The following is a 27,548-nucleotide window of genomic DNA, read 5'->3' as shown; positions in this document are numbered from 1 at the left end:
ATCCATCATGAAGGAGTGGTGCACTTTCCCCGTGATTCTGGCAGCAGGTACGTAGGCAGGTAACTCTCATTACATTAGCACCGTTGTGTTTTGCTGCGCTGGCTGCAGGCAGATTAGCCGGTCGATGGACAATCCTCTTAAAGAAGTCTGCCTTAAGCCACAGTGAGAAGCTGGGTGGTGCTCTCTGTCCTCTGCGTGCCCCTCCCAGCTCTTTGTCTCTATTTGGATGGATGCTTACTCCTCCTGATGCTTTCTCCTCTCCTTTCCTCTCCTCTAGTTTTGCTTGTTCCACATTTCTCCTTCTCTTCCTTGCCTTCACAACTTTTTGTCCACCTGCCTGTTGGCCTTGCGGAAATGAGTCTTGATCTCCTCTGTCACCATCTCTTGCCAGTTGTCCCTAGTTGACACAGAGTAAGGTGTTAAAATCATGGCTGTAATTTGTGCAGTTGTCAATTTTAGGGAGTACTCTAGGATCCACAAAAACACAACGAGAGCTGCTACAAACACAGTAAATTTAAAAAAACAAAAACAAACCACCAGCCAGCCACAATGAAAACGAATGCACTAAACAAAGAGGGCTTTCCCCAATCTGCTTAAGAAGATACGACAAGATCAAAAGATTAATGTGGCACTGCCAGACCACAAGCAATTTGTGAGATCCAGATATCTATAAGGGAAATTTATGCGCACAATCTCATCACGGTAGCACTTTACAGCACAACACCAGCTGGCATGCAGGTCTATACCTCCTGTGTATGGACTAAGAAGGTCAAGCCTTTTTCTCGGCTTTGTTTTTCCTGTATGCAGCTATCTCCTCAGGGTTCAGCCCGTGATTGTCTTGCCTGAAGCAACATGTGGATAGTTGCAGTTTGCATGAGTGGCAGGACACAAGTTACATGTGTGCATCACACTAATGAAAAGCAACATTTCTGAAAATATATCTGAAAAAAAAAAGATGTTTACAAGTGACTCATGAATCTGACTTCAATGGCAAATTGTGACAATCGCACACATTTCATTATTTCCCTTTAAATTCAGCTGTTGTGACGGTGCAGTGAGCGAATGAAAAGCGAGACTCTGTCTCTTACCCTGGTTTAATCTCTGGTGGTTTTGGCAAAGGCTTTGTAAAGTTAGTTTTCCCCACAAGCCAGTATGTCTCCTCAATACCTTTACCCTGCAACAAAAAGAACAACTCAGAGCTGTGCAGTCGGTCTTTTAGTAAATAAGTAAGTCCTTCCCAAAGTGTTACCTTAAGCTCTGTCTTTCCTCGGACTTCTATTTTATAACCATCGTTAAGAGAGTGGAGGATCTTCACTGTGCTCATATTTACATGGATTCTATAAGCTGAGGATAGGATAAAGCGCATATAAAGACAATATACAGACAACAGAGTCAACCTAAACATGCCACGATGCAGCAAAGATCGCACGTACGCAGGCCAGTGGATTCCATACGAGAGGCAGTGTTCACGGTGTCTCCAAAAAGGCAATACCGAGGCATAGTCAGACCCACCACGCCTGCAACGCAGGGCCCTGCAAAATACACAACAGAAGTCCAATCATTCCATTCACTCATGGAAAAATGTCCGTTACTAGTGGTGTTTTCATTTAAAGGTGAAACCCATGGTTTCAATTAGGAAAGTTTTAGTATCTGAGGTGTTTTACATCACTCACTTGGAGAGAAGCATTAAGAGTCCCACCTCATAACAGAGCATGCATCAATAACAACAAATACGAGAGAGATTAAACATGAAATTGAGCGGCTGAGCCAGAGGTGGGTTGCAGTGGAGTGGACTGCAGATGTGCAGCAACTGTGGGCAAACTAAAGTAGCTTAAACCATGCACTATAATGCCTGAGTTGTGCTTTAGCAGCAAATAACTTAATAACATACCTGGAAATGCCTCTTAACCCTGCGGGGTAACTTTAACCTGATGCACACCTCCAAGGAAATGCAACTACTAATCAGGCTGATGCAGCCCGCAGCACCTCTGATTGGTGTGGAAGGTTACAGCGTAGGGTTTGGAGGGGTTATGTTGTAAGCTATGACGTGGATTTCCTGCTAAAGGATAATTCAAGCATACAATGAGATGTCAGCTGATGTGGGCTGGAATGGCAATGAGCTGTGACTGCCTGTGTCTACCTGAACTAATGCTTGTCCATTGACTCTGCATCAAGCCGAAAGCACTGCAAAGTCCACTGCCAAGACTGCAACTCTTATACTTACTACACAGTATATTTATCTGTGTCATAGTCTTGTTATGTTTTTTTTAGTTCTTGTGTTATTTTGTACGATGCACCACAGTAGCCAACATATACTGTTTCTAAATGAATAAATATGATCGGACTACTATGTGGATTCCTGTTCTAAAATCTCTTTCAGCGACGCACATTCATCTTTGGATTCTACCTGATAAGCTTGTCAGGCTGATAATGACTCCAAAGACTGCCACGCCCACCTGAGTGGATTCCTATTCGTATCCTGACGGGCACGTCCGGCATGTGTCGCATGTGGAAGGTTCCCACTGAGCTGAGGATGTTCAAAGACATGTTGGCGATCTCAGCAGCGTGCTTGTTGCCATTTTTCTTAGGCAGGCCTGATGCTACCATGTAAGCATCACCGATGGTCTCCACCTGGACAAATCAAGAAGTTTATTCAGTGAAAGGGCAAATCAAGTGGAAGTCAAAGGTTTCAGACCAGTAACCTCTGAAACTGGGTGTTTATCAGGCGATATTATTCCCTGACCTTATAGACATCATGGTTAGAGAGCACAGCATCGAATAGTGTGTAGAGGTCATTCAGGAGGTCGACCACCTCAATGGGATCACTGAGCGAGGAGATGGTGGTGAAACCCACAATGTCGCTGAAGTAGATTGTCACCTGATCAAAGAACTCTGGCTCCACTGTGGCACCAGTTTTCAGGGCCTCTGCCACAGAACTGGACAGAAATAGAAAAAAAAAAAGGACGAATGAGATGATCATGGAGTAGGGGTACATTTATTTTCCAAACTTCATGCTGGCAGGATTGTGTGAGAGTGTTGACTGACGGTGGAAGCATTTCAGACAGCAGCTTCTCCGTTCTCTGCTTTTCCACCTCCAGCTCCTCTGTTCTCTCTCTGATGAGTTCCTCGAGGTTGGAGCTGTACTGCTCCAGCATCCTCAGCATGGAGTCGATGATATTGGTCTTCTTACCCTTGTTGATTAGCTTGAACTATTGGAAAAAGTACGGCGTCATGTTAAACAAATATGTATAGAGCTCTTTAAATTGTTTAGATGAAGTAAAGAAATGAGGCCACGAGGTCGTCTGCAAAAACGAACCCGGTCAAAGATCTCATCAAAGGTCGGTCTGCGGTCAGGCTGTTCGCTCCAGCACTGCTTCATCAGCTGGATGCATTCAAGCGGAGCCTGGTCTGGAGCCACAGTAGGACGGCACATGGGAGGAGGTTTTTTCACCTTACGGATAATCTCTGGAGAACACGGGATGAATAAATACCAAAGTTATTACAGGTGCCTAAAGCAAAACTAAAAACTAAAGCTGTTTGTAAAACAAACATTTTAATTAAGTGAAATAAAAATAATGCAACTAAATAAAACCTTAAACAAAAATTTTAAAATAATTGAAACAGTTTTGTGAACTTGGAAAACTAACTTAAGTAAAAATATACAGGTAATATAATTTTACTGTTTGCTAGTTTGATAAAATTATATGAATTTCCCTGATAAACCTTTGAGGGATTGTTAATTGAGACTGTGGGGGTCTACGACACTGTGAATCAAATGTACGGTGTCCTTGAGAGGCCAAAAGGACTGCAACTTAAGAAAACAACAGTAATAAGAAAAACGCTGCAAAAGCACACAAAACACAACGGAAATAGGAAAAACGAAAACAGAAATAGGAAAAAACACAAGGGAAGTGTTTCTGGGGAGACAATAACCTGACGGACCAGTTGCAGGAACCCAAAACACTGTAGGCGTGTTTTATCATGATTCATATAATACTAATGATGGATTTTTAGGCTAATAGTTAGGTTAACACACTTACCTCATCTTTTCTTTCCTCACAAAACCGATAGATCCTCCACTTCTTCTAAGTGTCTCCCAGCGCAATTCTTGGTTCCTGCAACTGGTCTGTCGGGTTATTGTCTCCCCAGCAACACTTCCCTTGTGCTTTTGGAAATCTGTTTTTTCCTATTTCTGTTTTCATTTTTCCTATTTCCGTTGTATTTTGTGTGCTTTTGCAGCGTTTTTCTTATTGCTGGTGTTTTCTTAAGTTGCAGTCCGTTTGGCCTCTCAGGGCCACCGTACAAATGCTTTCAAAAACTTCTGTGGATTTTCCGAAATCTAACGTCTGACACATGCCCTCCATACAATAATAATTAAAAAACAGATCTAACACTAAAACTAATGAACATTAAACTAAAACAAGAAAGAAATCAAACGGGAGACTAACTGACACTAAGCAGAATTAAAAACAAATGACAGAATACAAAACTATTATTACTTTTATCTCTGTACTGACACTCTGTTAACTGAATTTGAAGTGGAAAGACAGCTTTTGGTGGCAGCCAAACCAAAATCAGATATCTCCATCTTCTCCTTACTAAATAAGTAAATAACTCATTGTTTGAGTATTCTGTGATGAATACACACCTTCAGGTGGCAGTCCCAGCATACAGTACGGTGGCCCTCTCACCACCACCTCTTGAAGAATGATAGAAAAACCGTACACGTCTCCCTTAAATGTCCCTTTGCGAGAATTTGCAAGGTCGCGTAGAAACTCTGGTGCTGTCCAAAACAGATCTAAGTACAACAAAGGAAACATTTAGATTCTGGCATTGTTTCAATAAAGTATATTGAGTGTAAAACACAGCACAGCAAACAGTACCTTCAGGTGGGGGCTCTTCTAAAGGAGCTTTCTGAGACTCCAGCAGCTCATTGAAGCCATAGTCAGTAATCTTGAGGACAAAACGGCCGTCTACCACACAGTTTCGGGATTTTAGCCTGCCGTGGGGGAAGTCCCTGTGGTGAAGATATTTTATACCCTAGAAAGATTCAGATGCAAATAACACTTTGATTCAATCATAAAGAAACAACTAAAAACACTTAATAAAACTCTTGCTGTTTTCTTCCCTTCAAAAAATGGCAAGCGGTTCTTTTCTAAAAGACTTTTTTTTTATCACCTTGATGAGATCGAGCATGAGGGAGGACTTGAACATCCAGTCTAGTTTAACGTCCTCGTTCCTCAGCAGATCCTGCAGACTGCCCCTCGAGCAGTGCTCCGTCACCATCGCAAACATGGAGCAGTCCAGAAAGAAGCCCAGGAACGGATTTACGTTCTCGTTTCTCAGGTCCTTCATCTGAGAAAAGTAGCTGCAGTTTGTTAAGATGACCAAAAAATCATACACATTTTTCAGTCTGAATATTTGCAGGAATTACACATTCAGGTTTTTTTTCTCATTCATCATTGGGTCACACAGGAGAGCACATGTCACCTAAATATTGTGTTGAAATGACACATGACAATAACACTGTATAGTTTATATTTGTATTTGTACCATTTGATAACACAGTATTTTGCATTTATATTTTGTATATTTGTATACACTGTATTTTGTATTGTATATATATATATATAGTGGTGTCAGAGCACAATGTCTTGCTATTTGCCCTCTGTGTATGCTGTTGACCAGGAGCGTCACATTTCATCTCTCTGTATATCCATACTGGGCTGAGACAACAATAGAGTTCACTCTGACTCTAACCCTAACTTGCTCTCAGATCACTCTCTTCCACAAATTGTCATAAAAATCTGAAGACACAGAAAGCAGAAAATGTCTCCTGAGGCATATTAATATGCATTTACGTGACATCAAGTTGGACATGCTGCTCTACCTTCATGAAAATCCTGGAGGTGCTTTGTTTTACTTCCTTGAAGTGGCCCTCTTCGAATTTCTTCAGCCAAACCCAGTCGCCCTAAATGCAAAAGCATGATATTATTGTTATATGAAATTAAACTCTCCATTGATAGAGTCATAAAGGGTTCTTATTTAGTCAACCTCCTTCCACTGAAATGTGTTAATTTTGTATATAAAGCATCTTGAGTCACTGGCCCAGACATTATGTTACACAAGGATCTCCCTTACCTTCCTCACTTACTCACCAGCTTATGTTAAGAAGCTTTAGTGAATATTTGATGTAAACTCAGCTTACCTCGTACACAGCTACATTAGTGGTCTCATGAGTTTCTGTTTGCATGCTATTCACAGAGTGTGAGGGGTCTGCAGATTTCTCCTCCAGAGCGCTCCTGGACTCGCTCAGATCTTCTAAAGTGATTTTCTGCATGACATCAAACACCATTTAAAGATTTATTAGAAATGAGAGCCATGCTGTGCTTGGCAGACATTAAATGTGACGATGTGGAAAACGCACAGATGATGGAACGGTGTGCTTTAGTCTAATTTAATGATGACTTACCTTTTTGCTAAGCTGAGGGTTGATAAAAGTGAGATCCTCTAAGGTCAGGAGGATCCGATTGGGACCTCTGACCAGCTGGATCTGATGAAGTCTCCTCCTGCCAAAGTGATTTTACAATAGGTAAACAGCACACATACAACAAATTCCCTGAATCTCAGAAACGATACGGGGGAAGTAGTGATGTCTCCCTCAAATGTCTACATCTGGAAAAACGCTTTTTTTCTTCTGTTTTGCTACAAATTTATATTCCCTGCTGTCATGATTTAATAAGTAAAAATAATAGTGGCTTGAACAAACCCAAATTTTCACCATTTTATCTAAAAAAAGGAGAATGCTTATAGTTCTTCGAGTAGATTCTTCTGGTGTGTCTGACTGTCTTTAATCCAGAGATGAGCTCTAAGTTAAAAGTACATTTCTAATTCTCAAGCTTTTATACATGAGACATGTCTTCTCAAGCAAAGAGGCATAATATGTGATTCTGGAGATGATATTAGTTATTACCCACATCATACCACATGGTATAGATCACACTACTTCAAATCTCTGAATATAGGCTTGGAAGCGGGAGGCATCGTTGGAAAAAAAAAAGACTTTGCATATTTACCTGATATAGAGAATTACTGTGAGCCCCGCAACAGCCAGGGAGAAGATGACTGCTAACGCTATTATGATGTAGGTGACCTCCACACCTAAGGACCATAGTGGTATGCATTAGACTGATGGATAAATGACAAAATGTAGACTTGGCTAAACTCACACCTCTTTACACAAACACACCAGAGCCTCATACCTCCTGTGCAGATGGTGCCTTGGTCAAACCAGCAGCTGGAGTCAGAGGGAGGAGGGGACCCTCCGGGGAAATTTATGGACCTCCCCGCAAAACGGAGTGCCCCTGATGTTAGGTCCACTACATAGGTCTGGTACAGCTTGCTGCCCCTGTTGTCAGAGTCCAGGATGATGTAGTTGGTCTTAACACTCCCAGAGGTGTCCACTTTGACCTCCTGGTTGAAGCCATTAAAAGTGATGTTCCGCTTGAAATAGGCCAAGTTCGACCCTGACAGCTGCATGCCTGCTTTCCTGACATTTTGGATGGACTTGGCCAGCAGGTAGATGCTGTTATAGATGGTCCCAAACAGCGGATGAACCTGCAGGTTCAAGCGAAGGCTTAGCAAGGTTGTAACAGAAAACATGACGGGGTTCCTATTTCAGTCATTTACAGCTGCTAAAAAGGATATTTTATAATTAATATAGAAAATCATATATTATTATTAAAAGCATGTGATTATGTTTTTCTATAATATGCGTGTGGAGACAGCAGGAAACATTATAACTGTCTAATGACTCAGCCTTTGCACCAATATATGTCATGATATGCAACAATGTGTGATGGAATAACAAACAAGGAGGACATTGTGAGTGAAATCAGTTGAATTGGCTTCCTACCTGCTCTGGCTCCATGGGCAGTGTCACTTCTTTGCTCCTCTTGGCCGCAGCAAACGCCTCGTTGAAGGACAATGGCTCCGAGGCCACTGTGATAGTGAGCACGGCGTCGTAGGCCTCTCTCAGGTTGCTGCTGTTTTGCAGAGGGAGGTAGGAGACGTTCATATAGGGCACGCTGTAGAGCAGAGCGTCGTAGGGCACAAACACATACTTCCCTGAAGTCAGACCCATCTTGCGTGCTGTGAGGAGGAAAGTAGCTTGCTGCTGACCTCCAACCAAGACTGAGTGCATGCACATAACGATGACTGAAATGAAGAGCAAAGACACAAAGCATTACAAATTCCTTATGAATATATGTGGTGCACTAACAGGACTATTATGAACAAATGCTGTGTTGGGAAAAGCACCTTATTTTTTATTGAATGGAGAGAGTGTGAAATATCTTAACTGCAGTAAAAGTGCCAGAAATTTAAGAGGAAATGTTTGAAACCTTTGCAGCTTCTTATTGTCAAAATAAAAGTCTTTAAAAAAAAAAAAGCAGATTAATTAAATTGGTGCCGTTCTTCGCTTTAAGCACAAGGTCAAACCTGAGTTATCTAAATGGCATCCGGCTCAGGTGTTGGAGAACAGCTGAGGTGTGGCAGTACTCTGGTTGGGTGATCTATTGGTTTGGCATTTGCCATTCTGCAAGTTGCTTTAATGTCAAATGATGTTTGCTCCCAGTGTTTTGTAACAGAAGTTGGTCAAAGAAGGGGTCATTTGATTGTTAGGGGTTTCTCTGTGTTATTGTAGGGACTTTGCCTTACAATATAAAGTGCCTCGAGGTGTCTGCTGTTGTGATTTAATAATAAAATTGAACTGAAAATAAATAAATATATAAATCAGTGGCCACTGTTATTTTGAGACCTCGTTTGACTAAACTGAGCACACGAAATGTCCTTTTTTTTTTAGAAAATCTCCCCTTTGGGCAAGAATATTGGCAGTAAGCGACAGATAACAGATAGAGGTCCATTACCAGAGAAAGAGAAGGGTATGCTACTTATTTACACTGCTGTGTTTTACTGCTGATTTTATGTAACAAATATAAATGCATGGCCAAAATATCAGAGCCTTTGCGCGTTAGAACCATACCACAATTTCACAACTTTAACACAGCACAGATTGTACCTTGGGTGCTTTTCTCCTGTCCCTCCACAGACTGCATATAATCATCTATGGAGCACTGTTTTTCTCACACACTCACCCCTGACACCTCCTGCATCCTGGATCTTCCTCATCGTGCTCTCCACCTCCGTCTCATTCACGCCCATAGATCCGACGAGTCTAACGGGAAGCCCCTTGCTCCTGAGAGCAGAAGCAACCCTCACAGCCGTGTCAATCCAGATGTCCTCATTGGATGACACTACCAGGACGCTGGCCCATCTGAAGTGTTTCAACACTACGAACAACACGTCGGTGGGAAACGGCACTGTCCTGGTAAAAGTTGGGTATGCCGTGGCGCTCTCCAGCTCGTAGGCGACACAACCATATGAGAAGAGAGCCTTGTCCCAGTTCCTGGCGAGCAGAGACGCTGCGACACAGTATCCGGGGTTGGTGGGGCCAACGAGTCCGTCTGCTATGCCCTCGTAGTAAATATATGCCGTGAGCGCTTTCGAGGTTTCGCACGGCTCTTGGACGATGATGAAGTCCATTTTCAGGCCCAGATCTAGAGCGGCGTCCCCGTTTATCCTGCTCACGGCGAGCCTGGCCGCCGCAGCAGGCAGGGCCTTGTAAAAAACAGGGTCGCAGTTCCAGGGCCCCAGGACCCCCACTTTGAATATCAAACAGCGGACGCAGCAAGGGAACGTCAGCACTCCCAGCAGGACCCATAACAGAAAGTTGTAAAAGGGCAGAGCCGGTAAGGTGTGTCTGTTTTTAATTACGGGCACACACGAATGGCTGGACTCCCACAGCGGCCATCTGAAATTTGGAGCAATATGTTGCATTGTCCTCCCACGGTGACCAAGATAGTGAAGCCTTGCGTTCACTATCAGTTATCAGTCACACCTCTGACACCTGCAAACCGGGGTACAGACACAAGTCTCCATTTTGCCCAGTATTATTTGAACGTTCACAGATGTTTAAGCACAACTGAAGCACTCACCACATGTCTGTAACGGCATCAGGACAGGGTCCGATGAGACAATCTTACAGATACCCACTCGGATCTGCGTTCTTTCTTTTCTTTTTTCTTTGTTCTGTCTTCACACACACTCGCCAACTAACCATCCCCGATACCTTTACCTGTTCGCCCCGGTGTCGCTCTGATGAAGACACAGGCCGGTCATCGTGTGGGGATTACGGGCTGAAAGTGTCACGAAAAGCGCCTAGATGGGGGTGTGGAGACAACTTTAGCACCCTGGAGAGCTACTTACGTCCTGCAGTCAGCGTCTCTGAGGGCTCCTGCGCGTTTCCACAAACAGCTCTGTTCACAGGCAACATGTCTCTTAAAAAAGGACGCAAAACCACTCGTGTCTTTTTTTCTTTAGCGTGTAAATGTGAAAAGAAAATTAGATGTATTCCAGATCGAAGTTTTTTTTTAAATCCTGCACTCCTCCTTTCGATAAAAAATAAAAAATAAAGCGCAATTTCCCTCCCCCAAACATTACAACTCTTTGGTTTTGTAATAATTTGAAGGGGAAATGATTTAGTATGTTAGTATAGGAGGTCAGTATCAGCTACAGGCCCAATCAATCAAATCCCTCCAAAGTGACCCGGGACCAGTGTTACTCACTAATCCATTTTCAGTGAGGCACAATATAAGAGGATTGACAGCAGGCCTTAGCGCACTCTGAAAGCCTTGCTGTGGTCCAGGTTAGGCCTTTTTGCCTAGAAGTGTAATAACAAATTCATTTTTCCTCATTCTTCGTATAAAAGAGAAAAAGAAGGTCCTCCGTGTGCACACAGAGACAAACATTTAGCAAGCAAACGGGTCATTATCAAGACAACTCAGCCAAGGTGCACCGAGGCAAGTGAACAGCGCTTTAATTGGCCTAATGTGCGCACGGTGCAGCTTGGATTAAATGAATTTGAACTCTAGCGAAGTGGGAGTAATTAGAGTTAACAAGGGCTTTCCCTGCAGGTCTCACGAATTCTGCCTGCGTCAGTCTTTTTTCGGTCTTCTATGACTGGTGAAGCAGCCTGTGCCTGGCAGAAGCAGCTGGTTGTCACCACATCCACACACAAAATATGGAGAGGGTGGATGAATGAATACAAACAAACAAACAAACAAACCAACGGTGGTGGTACATAAGACATCATCACATGACTTTTCATGAACATATATATATATATATATATATATATATATATATATATATATATATATATATATATATATATATATATATATATATATATATATATATATATGAATTGTGCACACACACACATGGAGCTGCAAAGTTGAGTCCACCTTTGTTGACCCATATCCCACATAAGCTGGAGAGCCTCTTAAACGTAACACCTTGACAACGCTGTCCTCCATCCAGGAATAGAGAGTAGAAATGATGACACAGCGCAAAGTCCGTCCAATGAACAGCGAGCACAGGTCTGCTTCTGAGTGCAGCTCTGTGGGGACACAGTGAAGCATCTGCAAGACAATAAACTGACAACCAAGTCAAAATACATAAATACACACGTAAATAAATATCAGCACAGTCAGACGATACGTTTCCTCACGAAAGATTCTCACAATATGCAGTCTGTGCAGAGAAAAACGGAAATGCAGTGTGGGCACGAAGGAGAAGGATGAATAAACATGCCTTTGGACCGATAAAATAGAATAAGGAGGAGACAAGTAATGGAGACACCAGGGAGGAGAGTATTTTCAAAGGCCTTGGACTTTTTGCGTCGTCCAAGGCACAGAAACTCCCACTAACAAGCCAAACACTTATGCTAAAGAAGTTGTTCTGAGTTTTAGGAGCTCTGTTCTGTCATGCCAAAGTCTTCATTTAGCAAGGTAAAGTACAATTCTCTTTTTAAGGGAGCCAAGTTATATTTAAGTGACGGGGTCAGCAAAACTGCAGCTGTTATTTTCTGTGATTAAAGTGAGAAAAAAATGAATAAATAAAATAATAATAAAAAAGTAATAATATATATATTTTTTAAACTTAAGCGCATAGTGTTTTTTTTTAATGAGCTCTGGTGTCATCTAGTGGACAAGTCCTCCACTGCTTTTTCATATTTCCCCCCATTGACGTCAAAAGACTTTCTGGCTAATATAACCTAATATAATTAAGTAAAGAAAATTATTGTTTCCCTCACAGTTAAACCCTCCTTAAAGGGAAAACCACGGACATTTGAAACACGGGCTGGTTTATAACACTTAACACTAAAAGGCAAAATCAAGCTCGAGCATTGCACTTCCTCTGCACATGCTCAGTTAGGCGCATATGCAGCACAAATTTATTAAACCACCTATTCAAAATAAATAAATAAATAAAATAAAAATCAGGAAAACTTAAATATTTTAGTTCTTGATGATGATGATGATTATTACTTTAGCCAAAGCACAACATTCAACCACTTAAACTACTGTCTTTGTTCACGAATTCAAGTAAATATGTATTATAAGTAATATAAAAATAATACTAATGTGGCTTACTATTTTTTCTTTTCCCTTTTTTTGTAACTCAGTGAATTTGACAATAAGTATATGATTTCAATCAAAGAGCTTGTGTATACTGGTGAATTAACTATTAACCAAACCTCACACTCAGTGGTGCTCTGATGAATTTATTAAGCACTTTAAAGCTGTCAGAATAACTTAACAGTAAATGGATTTTTTTAAATCTCTTTTCTTTATTTTATTTAAAAATGTGTCATATGTAACTTTTTTCTCAGATGTCTTTACTGGACACTGCTAAAATTGGATTGATTTGAACTTCTAACAGGTATAACTGGAATAGACTAACAGAAGAAATGAGCAAGATCTCTAACTTTTGGTAATGCCTTGTTACAACTGCCTCTGAGTCCTTGTACTTTTATTACTATTTTTCGAAAAACCTAAATGGTTGGCCTTTGCAGCACGTTGCTCTGAATAAACCTAACTGGGCGTTTGTTCTTTTCAAACATCTGAGCAGCGATGTTGGTTTTACCCTTCTGGTTTATTCCTCTGCAAACATTATTCAGGAGGTTTAATCTCCACCTGCTTAATCATTTGCCTACCCCATAATCTATTATTTGAATTTTGCCACATGAATAAAGGTTTTTCTTGTTATCTTAAAAAAAAAAAATCCCAATAGCATGAATGATAAGTAATGTTTTTCAGTTTCAGATACTGTAACACGCCCCTGAACACTGGGATTGTAACCAAGGAGGATTTTACAGCCTGTACTGTTTCCACAGTTGACACTGACATTGAAATAACAGAACGACCCAGCGATCACAAACTTGTTGTTAGGTTCACTCTGGCTGTTATGACTGTTGTAGAATGGACAGATTATGAAACAATGCTCCCTGAGCACAAAAGGCACCCACTCATATTACCCAAACACCTGAACTCGCAGTGGGAGCAAACCACACAGAAGTGATTTCTATTTCCTTTGTGTCTCCAATGATGTGTCCTGCAGACACTTAGTGTGATTTTGTATCACTTTGTGTGTCCTTGTTTGAAATCTCTTTGCAGCGACTGTGTGGCTCGGCTTTGGCTATATTGCACTTTTGCTTGTGTTTATCTCACATTCATGTTCCATTTCGGTCTTTTTGAACTATTCTGTGTATCTTTGGGGTCGTTTTGTCTCTTATTGCAGATGTTTTTGTCTCAGTTTGGTACATGTTGCATCTCTTCATTGGTTGGTGTATGTTTCATTTTCATTTCAAGCAGTACTCAAGGCCTCCCTCGACCAACTGGGCCTAGGGGGCTGTGTTCAGCAGGCTTCTAATCCTTTGGTGGCATTTTTAATAAGCAGTATGCCATAGCAGGAGAAAAACAAGAAGAAAGAGAGCTGGTTTACTGGTTTGATTTCATTAGACTAGGATTAGTGTTAGGGTCTTGAGCAAGTTCTGATCTTTTGACAAACCTGAAGACCCTTTTATTGCCAAAAAAAGATGCAAGAGGTCTATGCGTGTGACAGTGTTTGCACAAAACACGCAAAAAATATGACCAGCTTTCCTGCAGAACTTACTGTACTGCGTGCCTTTTTGTTTGCAGGGAAAAAACAATAGTTACAGTTCCTCAATGCTGGCCTCAGTTTGTGTGCACCCCTGGGAGTGCTGGTGCATGTGTGTGTGCGGGTAACCGTATGGGTGTGTGCCATGGTGCTGTAATGCTCTCACGAGGAAAACAATGGACCTTAAGGGTGCAGATAGAGAGAGGCCTTCAGCATTGTTTGCATACCAACAGATGTTCATTATCACACTTGACCTCTGTGTTTTTGCTCCTGCATTATGAGAGAAGTGTTCCATGTCAGGATAACAGTGTGTAACACAAAATCTCCACAGATTTGGCCTGTGTAGGATGGTTGACTTAGTTATTTATTTAGTTGTCATGCTTGTATTTGGACGATGAGACTTCCCCTGTCATATTGGAAGTAAATATCTATTAAATATGTTCAAATTAAACAGATAACCGTTTCTGTAGGCATTGTCTTATACGCCTCAAACTTATTTGCCTGCACACCAGGCAAAAAAAGCGCGACAGGAAAGGTCTGGGTTTCTGTTCACATGAACTATTATTCTTTATTTATTTATTTTTTTATCAGTTTCATCAAGACGTGTGGCTGAAGCCAAATGAAACAAACGCCTTGTTGCGCAACCATGCTTTCAGCGTTTCTTTCCGCGCGTGTTAGTTTTTCTCCACTGCTACTAGAGGGCGCACAGAGCTCGGCATCGAGAAAGCGGAAACTCGTACTAGCGATCCTTTCAAAATAAAAACGTGAGCTTTTTTTTTTTTTAATTTCTTTCAGAGCGAGCCTGGGTGAGACCTCTGAAACAGTTTCAGTGTGTAAATTCTCCCCGTTTCTAATACGAAATGGGTAAATAGATTTATTAAGATGATTATGATATGTTGCTGTATAGAGATTAGCTAGCTAAGGGCACATCTTAACCTGTACAGGAACCATGGCTACAGGAGCCGAGATAACCTAGCTGACTATCCGCTATTAAAAAATTGCTAATAAAAACTAATAATAAAAAGCCATCCTGAAGGCCCGTGCTTCTAATATAGTCGATAAAATGTAATAAATTCTTCTGTAAGCTCTATTTGAAACATTTTGTTTTGGCGGTAACAAACAGGAAGAGTGCTGTTTTTTTCTAGCTAGCTTTTTTTTTTTTTAAGTGGGCGCTAAAGCGGAATGGAGGAGGATGGGAACAGACGAGTGTGTCCCGGTGTTTCCAGCTCCTGATAGTTTACTGCGGCGGAGCAGAGCATACTGTCAGAGGGGTTTTGCAGAGCTCATGACGACTAGCAGACAGACGAGCCAGCGGGACACGAGAGAGCGGCGGGGGGCTGGAAAATGGGAGCGGTGAAGTGAAAAAAAGCAGCCGAAAAGCGGACTGCCTGGATGGAAGGCACCAAAGTAAGTTCCTGGAAACACAGAGTAATGAGAAAAGTAACAATGTCGCGTTTTCCCCCTCTTCTTTTTTACCCTCTCCCTTCTTCGTCTGCTTATTTTTTGTCTTCCAAGCTGTTAAATGTTGTCGGACAGAGAGCCCTGAGCAGAGGAGGGTGAGACATCTGGCCAGCTCAGATTTCACGTTTGCCTCTGTTTAAGAAACCGCCCCTGGTGTCCCGACTGACCCGACCGGGCTCTTGCGTGTCGTTAGCTCATGCTGTCCGGACACAGAGGGAGAAATAAACTTTATGGTGCTTGTCTGCTGTGAACGATGCGCGCTGAGGTGACACGCAGAGCTGCAGTGACAGCTGAGAGGGGCGGGGTTGGCAATAAAAGTATGTAAACTGTTCTTGGAAATGAGCATGTGAGGTTTTTTTTTTAAAGTTATTCTAGTGTATTTAAGCAAAAGACCCCCCCAACCCACCCCACCCCCAGCTCTGCCACGTACAGCTGCAGGAAATTTGATCTGCAGACAGAGGTGTCCGTGCAGTGCGTGGGTACCCGCCTCCCCTCTCGCAGGGCATGGCACGACGGTTTAAGTTGTGGCAATGCTGACAGAGCTGCGGCACTTTTTGCGAGCGTTTGGTCGGCTTTTTACGATGAAAAAGAGGAAGAGAAACTCTGACACTGACACAAAGCCATAAATGAGAGAGAAGAGGATATATAGATGAAAATAGAAGCAAATAAAAGCTCTGCACTCACATTTTCTTCACATTTACTGATGCAGTCCAAATCCCCTCCTTTGAGCTTGACCAATATTTTTTTTTGGAGCCGATATTGATTATGTCCCCTCCAACAATACTGTCATTGTTAAATCGGTGAGTATTCTTTATTTTTATTATTTTTATTTTTTTTCTATATATACACAAAAAATGAACAAACAGTATATTGAAGTTGCATTAGAAAGGTGGAAATGATTGGGCTAGTGCTGGGGAAATATTGGCCTGTTTGACAGATTTCAGCTTCAGGCCAAAACAAGATTAAATCTGGACAGCGTTGGAGAAATTTGGCCTTTCTCGCTCAGGATGGGCAATTCAAGAAACAGCACTGTTTGGCCAACAGTGCACAGTTGTAGCAGAGTTTGGGGTTTTTATGCTAGCGCTACCCAGCAGTAAGGTTTGTGCTAGATCGCCTATTTGTTATTATTAGTAGTTTTTTTTCTCAAAATTCCTTTGCTGTAATTGTGTTTGGCTTTGCCTGTTTTTCCTCTTTGTGTTTTCATCTTCTTCTTTTGGTTATGGCTCATCTGCCTCCATCTCACCCTGTCCTTAGCATCCTCTTCTGGCACACCAACCCTTTGCATGTCCTCCTGCATGGTTGTACTATTTGTATAGCAGCAACAAATCCACAGGCGGTATCAAAGACGTAGCCTTTTAGGTTTGTGAAATTCCATACTGACGTTATTGTCCTAGGTTTTTTTTTCCATTTTTTTTTCTTAATTTCTTTATTCATTATTGCCATCTTCTGGCTGTATAGAAGTGTTATATCTTATCAGGCAGAGGTAATGTGATGCAGTGAATTCAACTTTTTGTAGCATTTTTCTAATCACACTGACAGCTAAAAGCAGTAAAAGCACTACAAAAAGACCATGTGATGTGGTGACCTGTTGGGGGGGAAAGGGGTAGCAGCTTAAATTACCTTCTCCAAATAGTCAGGATGGTCTAGGAGAGGATACCACCTGGGGAGTACATGCAGGGGGGAGTACATGCAGGGGAGGAGTTATCTGGTGTTTTTTTTTTTCTTTCCTCCATATTTGTGTTATCAAATATAAAACCGACCTTGTAAGGAGCTGGCAAGATAAAGACTATTTTAGTGTTTAGTACCTGCTTAGTCAAGAGATGTAAACCTATGAAAATTGCAGAATGACACTACTTCTAAACTACCCAGAGTTAATCTTTCCTGGTTGAATGAGCTGATACTAACTGACTGATGTCTCAGGCAGCTAGTTTTGGCTACAGTACTAGATTACTATTACTGCTGCATGGCTATGTAAGCAGCATTTTCATGCTGTACCTGCTGATGATTATTCTACCAGCCTTGTAAACTTTTTGGTAATTTCTACTAATATATATGTGTATAAAATGATCACATACTACAATTACCTGTGTAAAGAGGCCATCCAGATAAACATCCAGCGAGTTATTTTTATTCTGAAGTACTGTCCTGCTAGCTTTTCAGAGTGCATTGGGATGAATGTGATTAGTCTCTTTGCCTCAGATTTTATTTATTCGCCAGAACTGCTGGCGTTTCATTGGCACCTAATTGTTTTAAAACACTTAAGCAGTGCTGGTTTAATTCAAACTTCTCGTCTCCACCTCATTGTCATGCATTAATTTGGCTTAAAAGGATTAGTGCAGCATCCATCTTCTAATTACACACTTTTTAGTCTTCAGCTTGAAGATTAAATTGGGACAGAGAAGTCTCAGTGACATAACGAATACATCAGAGCACTGGAGGATGCTAAACCTTCTGTCATCGTTGTATTTTTACTCAGTTGTATATAGCATTTGTATTTGTATTCTATTTTTATCTTATTGTATATTTATTTTATTTTATTCTACTGTATATAGTATTTTATTTTATTCTATTCTGTACAGTTGTGTACTGTATTTATTCTTATTGTATCCTAATTTTTGCCTCATAACTTTTGCACTGTCCACTTCCTGCTGTGACAAAACAAATTTCCCACGTGTGGGACTAATAAAGGTTATCTTATCTTATCTTATCTTAAACGCATTGGGGGCTCAAAGAGGTCTGACTCAGATGGAAATGAATACATTTTAAATGGGAGGACTAAATAGAGAGATAGTTAGATAAGTAACGCTTTAAAATGTGCCTGCAGTATATTTGTATTCTACAAATTTGGTTACATTTAGATAAAGAAGACACAGTAGAAAATCTTTTATTTGAACTTGCACAAGGATTTTACTTGCAGGCAAATAAAAGCGATGCTTTTCGATTGACTTTTGACACATTTATCTGATAAGTCTGATCACACTACAGCAAATTGAGCAACAGTGTGATAATATTTTGCAAAACTCTTGCAAAGATAAGATTGATCCCATAAAAATAATCACTGTGCATGTGTTCATATATAACTAATGGCTGATAAATCCTCAGGGGCCAGCAGAGGTTAATGTGCGGCTTTCACGGGATGAAGAGGTGTGAGAAGACCTCTGAAAGCGAGAAGGTGTCGGAGGCTGATTTCACAGTCCTTTGCCAATTGCCCTCTCAGGGGGGCTTTTGTAGCTCGTGCTGCTGTTGGATAATTGCAGCAGTTAGAATGTGTCTGATCTGGAGGCGCTGCCTGCAGTGGTTTGCTGTTAGCTGAGATTTATTGGCAAGAAGCTGGGAAGCACACCTGGCGCAGAAAGTTCAGCACTAATGCGGAGGGAGCGAACAGTGGAGGAGGGGGAGAAGGGTTGATGAAAGTGGCTGGATAACCACAGAAGTGACAAACTGCTGAAGAGCACTTGGTTTTACAGTTTTCCACATATAGGCCACGTCCACACTAGCCCGGATAGATTTGAAAATGACGTTTTCGTCTGAAAACGCTCCGCATCCACACTAGCGTTTTCAGTCATTTTCACAGAGTTGTGCGTCCACATTGAAATAGCCAAAAACGCTTACTTTCCAGCATTGCGCATGCGTGAAACGCAAGAAGATTCGGCCTGCCTCATTTCTGTCTGCCGTTTATTTACTTTCTGGCTCGTTGAAACGTCGTGGCAAAAGTTTTTTTTAAATGGACTAACAATGAGGTGGAGTTGTTGCTGCGAGTAACACAAAAGTACAAAGTTGCAAAAGAGTGAGAATTAAATTATTTGAAGCATGTACAAACTGATATCAATCTTTAATAGGGCTGTCAAAATTGAGAGCAAACAAAACAACTGCTGTATAATGTTCTCCGCTATCTTTGTTGAATTGGTCACATGACTGCATCACATGACTAAAATTCGTCATCGTTTTCGAAAGTCTCCATTTTCGCTGTCAACACTGTGACGCGAAGCACCGTCTTCAAGTGTATTCGTTTTCGAGAGCGTTTTCAAAACGCAGTCTCAGTGTGGACGGGAGGCCAAAACGGAGAGAAAACGATGAGAAAACGATTTTCAAATGAAAACGCATTAGTGTGGACGTAGCCATAGTCTGCCTATAGCATTCCTCTCTGTAGTTCCAGGTTGGGCTGAAGTAAAAGTTCTGTGTCCGTGTGCCTACGTAGAGCCTACATCTAGGGGTGTTCAATGTGCTCCTGTAAACTCATAAAAAAAACCTGTATAATTGAGCTTATTGGAAAAAAAACATTGAATATCAAAAATACAGCTGGGATAGGCTCCAGCGCCCCCCGCGACCCTGAAAAAAAGGATAAGCGGAAGCGAATGGATGGATGGACAGTATGAAAAGTACAGACGGTGGCAGCAGTGCTTTCATTGCTTCTAACACTCACTTGAGGACTTTATGTGTTATAACCTCACTGTTTTCCACGCCTGGCTGGTGAACCAGCAACAGCACAAGCACGAGTAGCCCACAGACCGGTTGTACCACATACTTTGGTCACTGCCTCCATCTGACAACAGACCAAGGTCATTTTAGTTTACTAAAACTGGATGTGAAAAACATTTTAGGTAACTAAAATAAATATAAAAGACCTTTTGAAAAAAATTGAAATAAACTGAAAGGATTCTGTGAACTACAAAAATTTGGAAGAAATTTAAATTTGATCAAAACTTGCCTTATGAGACATTCATGGACTTGCTTTTTGAGACTTTAGATGTCTACAAGACTGAGAGTCAACTGCTTTCATTGTTTTTTGTTTTTTTTTTGTAATACCTGTGCTGAAATCTTGCCTCTGACATATGTCCTCCACACAATCATAAATAATAAAAACTAAATCCAAGTCTGAAACTAATAGAAACTAGCTCTCTATGGTCTGCTAACCAGTGTTAATGAATTTTGATTTGGTTTTAGTCCTAGTCTTATTTTCCTTGATATTAAATGTGAATTTTGTCCTTATGTCTGCGCTTCTCTTCCGCCCACACATGGGTGGAGCCAGCTGTACCATTTCCCATTTTTAAAAAAAAAAAAAAAAAAAAAAAAAAAAGATATTCTGATTGGATTTTGTATCTCCAAAATATTTTCATCTAGTTTTTATTTGATGACAAAAGTGTCGTACATTTCATCAAAGTTTTTCCATTTTTTTTTCTTGTGTTCATCTGGGGGAAAAAAAGCCATTGATAAAAAACAATGATAAAAATTGTTTGTCGTGAAAGTAAACAGTGTTGCTAATGCACTTCAACTGGGAAATCAGTAGACCTAAACCATTCTTTATGACAATCAGTTTTCATACATAAGATTTTAAATGTAGACTCAGAGAGATCTTTCTTGAATGAATTCATTAGCAGCTGTGGCTTAGGAGGTAAATTGTCTACCAATTGGAAAGTTGGATGAACAAATTTGTGGCTACTTGCATCTGCATGTTGAACTGTTGGGCAAAATACTGAACTCCCAAGTTGCTCCTGATGCATCTATGTGAGTGTGTGTGATTGGGTGAATGATCCTTTTAGTTTAAAAAAAATAAAGTTGCATGTGAACTGTGCTGCTTGTAAAGAACTCAGCGTTCCAACGTGCCCCTTCATGTCTGGTCAAAACGTGCAGCTCGGGGGACGTGCACAGTCCGCACTTGGAACGCACAGTCACAGCTTTCTATCGCTTTTACAGATTAACCAATAGCAGTGTGTACAGGGGTCAAAACAGCCAAACACTGCACAGAGGTGAGCGGCTTTGGCTGAGCAGACTTTGAGCCCGTTGTAATCGGCACGCATATGTTAAACAGCAAGTAATGTGTAACTACGCTCCTCACGCTCATACATAATGTAAGGGAAATAAATTTTAACTCTTTCTAGGTGTTACTGAAAATGCATTTTGCATTTATTGGAAAGCCTTAAAATTAAATGCATTCATACTGAATTTTGTGCTCTTGGTAATGTCCAATAAAAAAGTGGAACTTCTAAGAGTTTTTTTTTTTTTTTTTTTTTAAATTTGTAACAACATGACAGTTATTCTAGTTTACTTATTTAAAAACAGGAGGGCAAGGGTGTCATTTTCTCATAGCTATACTGGTGCAAAGCTGCAGGTTTTATCTTTTAACACATACTCTTCTGTGTAATGCATGCAACAACTTCACCATGACTTTTCACTTCTAACTATTACACAACTCTTAACCTCTGTCCATTTTCTGTGTGTGTGTGTGTGTGTGTGTGTGTGTGTGTGTGTGTGTGTGTGTGTGTGTGTGTGTGTGTGTGTGTGTGTGTGTGTGTGTGTGTGTGTGTGTGTGTGTGTGTGTGTGTGTGTACTTGTTGCCTTAGTTGAACTGCGTGACTAGACACTGTTAAGCTCCCATTCATTCCGATACACACAGAGGGAGCACACAAGAGCTGAATATAGGTATGACTGGCTATTCTCTGGTTTGGTCTTGGTTCAGTTTTGCAGTATTTTTATTGGATGATTATATATTTATTCTGCAATTTATTCTCTTTTTAAAGCTTTCTAAAATTGTGGAGCAATTTTTAAATTTCAGTCATTTCATTTATAAAGTTTCTTTCCGTATTTGCTGTGCTTTACAGTGCAGTCACATAGAAATAGCATTTCAGAAGGAGAAATTGTTTCTGACTGTGTCTTCTTAATACACCGAGGCTCAGAGGATGTGGGCACATCTCTCTTATTTTTTTTTCTCCCTAATTTCAAAATGGATCAAAGATTTACGATACACTCAGTTTTATAACTATGCGTATGCATTCTAGTGAGTTGACTAAGAAAGTGCAAATGAACTCATTGATCAAAGAAATTAGGTCACACCCATTGGGAAGCCAAAAGAGAGAGGGGGAGAGACAGAGAAGGGGGAAATTGGGGCTACTCAAGTTGCACAAATAAAAGCGTGAAGTCTTTTTCTCAGAGCTATACAAAAGCCTTCACAGCTCCTCAAATTTCTAAAATCCAGGTACTCTGTTCGGTAGTTCATGCAAGGTTGGATTTGATGGTGAGTGAGAGGTGCAGTTTCTCCAGATGGCAACTGTGCCCAGGAACCGTTTTTAACCTGGCAGGCAGGAGTGTTGTTAAGAGGGCTGTTAATGTAAATAGTGAATTTGTTCTCTCTCCAGAGAATAATGGCTCTCTTGCTGTGGCTCGGTCTCTCGCTGCTGGCGGACGCCCAGTCCAGCGGCGTTAAGAACTGCCATCCTGGTTGCCATTGTGAAGTGGAAAGCTTTGGTCTCTTCGACAGCTTCAGCTTGACCAAAGTGGACTGCCGAGGGCTGGGACCCAGCGCCTCCATGCCCATACCAATCCCGCTGGACACTGCTCACTTGGACCTGTCCTCCAATGAAATGGGCCCACTCAGTGACACTATGTTGGCTGGTCCAGGCTACACCACCCTCATCAGTTTGGACCTCAGCAGCAACCACATTACAAAGGTAAGTAGTTTAAAGAACTCCTATATATGTCCTTGACCCACTAAAGACTAAACTTTTACTGGTGGTTTTTCAGGCATTTGGGTTCTTTTTACTGTTTGTTTTTTTTTTTTTTTTTTTTTTTTTTAAATTGTTTTGTTTTTGTCATTTGCTGTGTTGCTTTCTGTGTTATTTGCCCAGATTTTGATGTGGCATCTTGCCTGGGATTACCGTAATGACCCTTATATCACTGAAAAGCACAGAGTTGCTGCTTTCAGGAGCCATTGGAAGTTTTGTTATTGAGCCAGTAGTTCAAGAGTTACAATAGTTTGACCTAAAAGTTTAACCTAAACCCATCGAGCACGCCAACGCTCCAATTGGGAGGATTATAGTACTAGTGTAATAATCTTCTGGTACAGTGCTGTAAAAAAAGTATTTTCCTCATTTCTGATTTCTTATTTTTTCTTTCAGATCATCAAACAAATTTTTAATATTAGTAAAATATAACCAGGGTAAATACAAAATGAAGTTTTTAAATGAATGTTTCTTATGGGAAAAAAAGCTGTCCAAACCTACCTGGCTTTGTGTAACAAGGGATTTGTCCCCTGTTAAATCATGATTTGCCAAAGATTCCAAAGAAGGAGAATGTCCGGCTATCAGTTCAAGCCTTGAAGTTCAAACACACTTGTGTTTTGCAGCAGGGCAATAATCTGAAACACACCAGCAAGTCAGCCTCTAAATGGCTAAAAAAAAACCCAAAATGAAGGTTTTTGGCCTAGTCAAAGTCAAATTTTTTATGCCTGTTTTTTAAACAAAGATTTATAACTTGGGCTGAATCTGCAGTGTTTTGTAAATTCTACCAGCTTATTCTCACTTAGATTCAGACATACGCAGCTCAGACCTGCTCCCTACTGCCAGCTAGTTTGGAGTGTTATCTCAAGTTTTTAAGGACACAAAATTGATGGAGCCTGATACACAGAGCGGGGTGTTGAGAGAGAGATAGACGAAGCCAGTTAAAACCTTTTTCACAGTTCACTGGACCGCTAATGGAGCACAATGGACATGCAGCTCTGTAGCTAACACCTCTTCTAGCGTCAGAGATAACAGCTCAAGTATTTGCCCTTTCTGGTCCCATTATGGTGCAGGCTCCACCAGTCTCACAAAATAAATGAAAATATTTACTTGCAGCTTACTGCTCAGTGTTTATTCCTTCTTTTTATCTTTGTTAACTTGTTTCCTTCCTTCATACTTCCAGATAAGCCCCAGCGCACTGTCCAAGCTGCGTTATCTGGAGTCTTTGGATCTGAGCCACAACAGCTTGGAGAGCCTCTCGCCGAGCTGTTTCTCTGGGCTCCCGCTGGTTGAAGTTGACCTCAGCCACAACAGCTTCCGGGAGTTTGACTTGGAGGTGTTTGCTTCCAAGGTTCACAGTGAACCTGTTAGTGTGGATCTGTCTCAAAACAAGCTTGTTTCAGTCTCTGCTGCTTTGTACGGCCGAGTTTTACACATCCAGAGCTTAACTCTGTCGTCAAACCAGCTGTCGAGCGTGCCGAGCCTGGCGGGACTTCTTCTGAGGTATCTCAATCTGGATGGAAACCCCATCAGACAAATCACAGAGGGAGCCTTTGCTCAGCTGAAAGATCTGGTTTATTTATCTCTGAGTGGCCTCCCCGAACTCGAACACATCAGGCCAATGGGCTTCAAAGGTCTCCAGAGCCTGCAAGTTCTGGATCTCTCAAACAACCCGAAGCTCAAGAGCCTGAGCCCCACAGTGTTTAGTGGGCTAGACTCTCTGCAGGAGCTGAATTTGACCGGTTCTGGCGTAGCATCCTTGCCAGCTAACATGCTGACCCATCTGCCCAGCATTAAGAGTATCACACTGGGACGAAACAACCATTGCTGGAGGACCCAGAAACAGGGACTGTTCCACCGGCAGATGGGGCAGGTCCAGCATAACGAGGTGCTGACCTGTAACACAGACGGCATTGTGCTGTGAGGGAATGGACTGCTTCTTGGAGCCTTGATACCAGAGCTGTGCCTTCATTTGCTTAGAGATGAAAACACTTTTATTTGTGTGTGTGTGTGTGTGTGTGTGTGTGTGTGTGTTGCTCTTATTAAGTCACAGGGATATTTTGGAGCGTCTTTTAAAGATCTGAGGTAGCCTTCATGAAGTATCATACATGCTGTATCTTTTTAAAACGCAGTCTCTTTTTATGTAGCACATTTTCTTTAAAATGCAGTGTTGTCTAAACTGGTAGAGAACCTGTCATGAAGTCACAACTTAAGCAATGTTTATACATTACTTAAAGTACTGGAGTGTACTTCATGTACGCTCAAGGGATTTTACACCACACCACTGCATTTCTCTGTAAATTTGCTGGTGTAGTTTGAGTGGTATGCAAATGTCCACTCACATATTGCTTCCCATTAGCTTTTAATGGATATCCTAACTTAATAATGACCAAATGAACAAAAAAAGCCAAAAAATATAAGCACCATACTTTGCTGAAGTGACATAACTGCAGGTATGAAAAAAGACAGTCCATAATGAATGTGCCATCTGCATTGATTGTGGCACTAGTACACCTCTTCATGGACAGGAACACTGTGGGAAGGCAGCCCACTCTTCAGTCAGTGCAGCCCAGAGTTGCTGCTGAATCTGTGGAGAGGAACTCCACAGGTTTCATGTGGTTGAGATCAGGGCTCATTGCTCATTGGCATCTTGTCTGGCGGTCCGCCCTGCCTCTGTCATTCTAATGGGACGATCATGGTCAGGTTGCCCCAGATGGGATTTTTTCCAAACCTATGATGGCTTTTTCATAGGGTTGGGTGTGTTTGATAGAGGAGTGGCCATCTGGGGTACTTTGGGTAAAGGCATTGTGACACTCTTTGCTAAAATAAAATGTTGGGAATTATCAAAAAAGCAACCCCACAATAGAGAAAAACTCTTCCCAAATTGGGCCAAAAGTAGAGTGGTGTGTTATTAAATCCCTTGAGTGTACTTCAAAGCGGACCACATTACGATTTAATTGCACTTATTAGATTTGCGGTATTGTTTTATAATAATGCACTTAAACCTTTGGAAAATATCATTCCTTCAAAGTGTTGCTGAGAACGACAGCACTGAGGGACTTTTGTTGACTGGTGACCACTAAGATTTTTCATGTGATATTGAATGTGACGCTTGACAGAAAAGGTTAGGGGAGGGTTTTCTTTAGAAGACTGATACCACTCTTATGTTTTTAGAATGAAGTTTATCTTTGCTCAAAGACTGGATGCAGAGAAAGCAGACTAGCTCTGTTGGAAGAACCAGCTTTCCACCGACAAGCCACCGGTGCCTGATCCGAAAACTGGTTCCACGCACTCCCACCGAAATGAGACTGATACCAAGAAAAACTGCTTTTCTTACCGCTGTTGATGACATCAGATGCTACAAATTCTTAGATCATTCACAGATTCTGTCAGTATCCCACGGATTATTGCTCAACTTTTCCTGCGTACCGGCTGACCTATTTAATCGTCAGCCGGTGATTAAGAATCACAAGCACCATCATTGCAGCACTTGAAGTAAGGTTTATTTAACATGTCCTTGCCTGCTTTGCTTATTCCATGGAAACACAGTCCACCTACAAGAGATACAACCCATTCATTTGCTGGATTTTCTCACTTTTTTGTACAGAACCAGGCTGTCTTCGTATAACCCTGTATTCAGTCTTAATGTTAAGCTACGCCAACAGTGGCTGCTGGTTAACGCAAGTATTTCACACAAAAACAACTCCCCCAAAAAACATTGAACTCTAGAATCCAGGGAGCAGATTCCTTTAAGTGCGTGGGAAACAAAGTCAAGTCTTGCTACACATGCTGAGGGTAAAATTCTTTTCCTTGTTACACCCACAAAATGACCATTTCATTACTTGATTTTTTTGTTTGCTTGTTTGTTTGCTTGTTTTTTGTGCCCATTGAGCCCGAGCTGAACTGTTCCTTTCCACAGCTACACTACAAAACAGGACGTAAGCGTCCTCGACCGTGCAGACCTGGAGTTGCTGTTACTCCCGGTCACATTGTCCTCCATCTGAGCGGGATGGTTTTCATAGCAGATTGGCTCATATCCAGTATTATTATCACTTGTTATCACATACTTGGTGATGAAAAGATGCCAGTATGTGTTAATGTTTAAACATCGAGCAGCGCTGTGCTTACCTTGGCATTCCTGTGGCATTCAGTGCAGCCTCAAGACTGCACATTAGGGTTTTATTGATGTCTGCAATCTGTAAAGGCGCGATATTTGAAAGCATATCCAATCTTTTCAGTTTAAGTGGAGGAGACTTTATATTTGTATGTATGTAACTATGCTGTATATAACTTTATATAAAATGTGACTATTCTTACATCCTTTGACTGCTTTAATTCTTTGTGACGTAAGAATGGGAACAATTATTCTGTGTACCGGCCGAGGAAATGAAACACATTCAAAACTGAATCGCATGCGAGGAAATATTGTGTCAGTGTCTGTGCCGCATTTAACATTTTGCTCCAGTTTTTCATAGAAAGTGTGTGCAATATGTGCCTGACTCACAGCAAAGGGTGTGTCTCTGCAGGACA

At 41.3% G+C, this 27,548-nt stretch overlaps 2 protein-coding genes across 4 annotated transcripts; one reads left to right on the top strand and one right to left on the bottom strand.

Moving 5' to 3' along the window:
* Nucleotides 1-260: 260 nt before the first annotated feature.
* gucy2f (guanylate cyclase 2F, retinal) lies at nucleotides 261-9,897 on the bottom strand. The gene is made up of 18 exons (XM_085478820.1): nucleotides 9,156-9,897; nucleotides 7,916-8,217; nucleotides 7,263-7,617; nucleotides 7,077-7,161; nucleotides 6,473-6,569; nucleotides 6,209-6,334; nucleotides 5,891-5,971; nucleotides 5,179-5,355; nucleotides 4,884-5,040; nucleotides 4,649-4,798; nucleotides 3,317-3,465; nucleotides 3,046-3,209; nucleotides 2,744-2,936; nucleotides 2,457-2,631; nucleotides 1,434-1,532; nucleotides 1,250-1,344; nucleotides 1,089-1,174; nucleotides 261-397 (listed from the first exon to the last, which is right to left on the bottom strand). The coding sequence occupies exons 1-18, from the start codon at nucleotides 9,895-9,897 to the stop codon at nucleotides 316-318; spliced, it is 3,315 nt and encodes a 1,104-aa protein (XP_085334946.1). The 3' UTR covers nucleotides 261-315.
* Nucleotides 9,898-15,216: 5,319 nt separating this feature from the next.
* Nucleotides 15,217-27,334, top strand: tsku (tsukushi small leucine rich proteoglycan homolog (Xenopus laevis)). Of its 3 annotated transcripts, none has more exons than XM_085429810.1 (3): nucleotides 15,217-15,471; nucleotides 22,659-22,970; nucleotides 24,202-27,334. In XM_085429810.1, the coding sequence occupies exons 1-3, from the start codon at nucleotides 15,457-15,459 to the stop codon at nucleotides 24,940-24,942; spliced, it is 1,068 nt and encodes a 355-aa protein (XP_085285936.1). In that variant the 5' UTR covers nucleotides 15,217-15,456; the 3' UTR covers nucleotides 24,943-27,334. The 3 variants fall into 3 exon arrangements, with proteins under 3 accessions (XP_085285936.1, XP_085285938.1, XP_085285937.1); XM_085429812.1 differs by lacking the exon at nucleotides 15,217-15,471 and adding an exon at nucleotides 16,031-16,325; XM_085429811.1 differs by lacking the exon at nucleotides 15,217-15,471 and adding an exon at nucleotides 21,884-21,945.
* The last annotated feature ends 214 nt before the right edge of the window (nucleotides 27,335-27,548 follow it).

Source organism: Copadichromis virginalis, linkage group LG14 (assembly GCF_057382275.1).
Source record: "Copadichromis virginalis isolate Kocher_CV1m ecotype Utaka linkage group LG14, C_Virginalis_male_GT1.1, whole genome shotgun sequence".
Taxonomy (NCBI): Eukaryota; Metazoa; Chordata; class Actinopteri; order Cichliformes; family Cichlidae; genus Copadichromis; species Copadichromis virginalis.
This window is presented reverse-complemented; position numbering and strand designations above follow the sequence as displayed.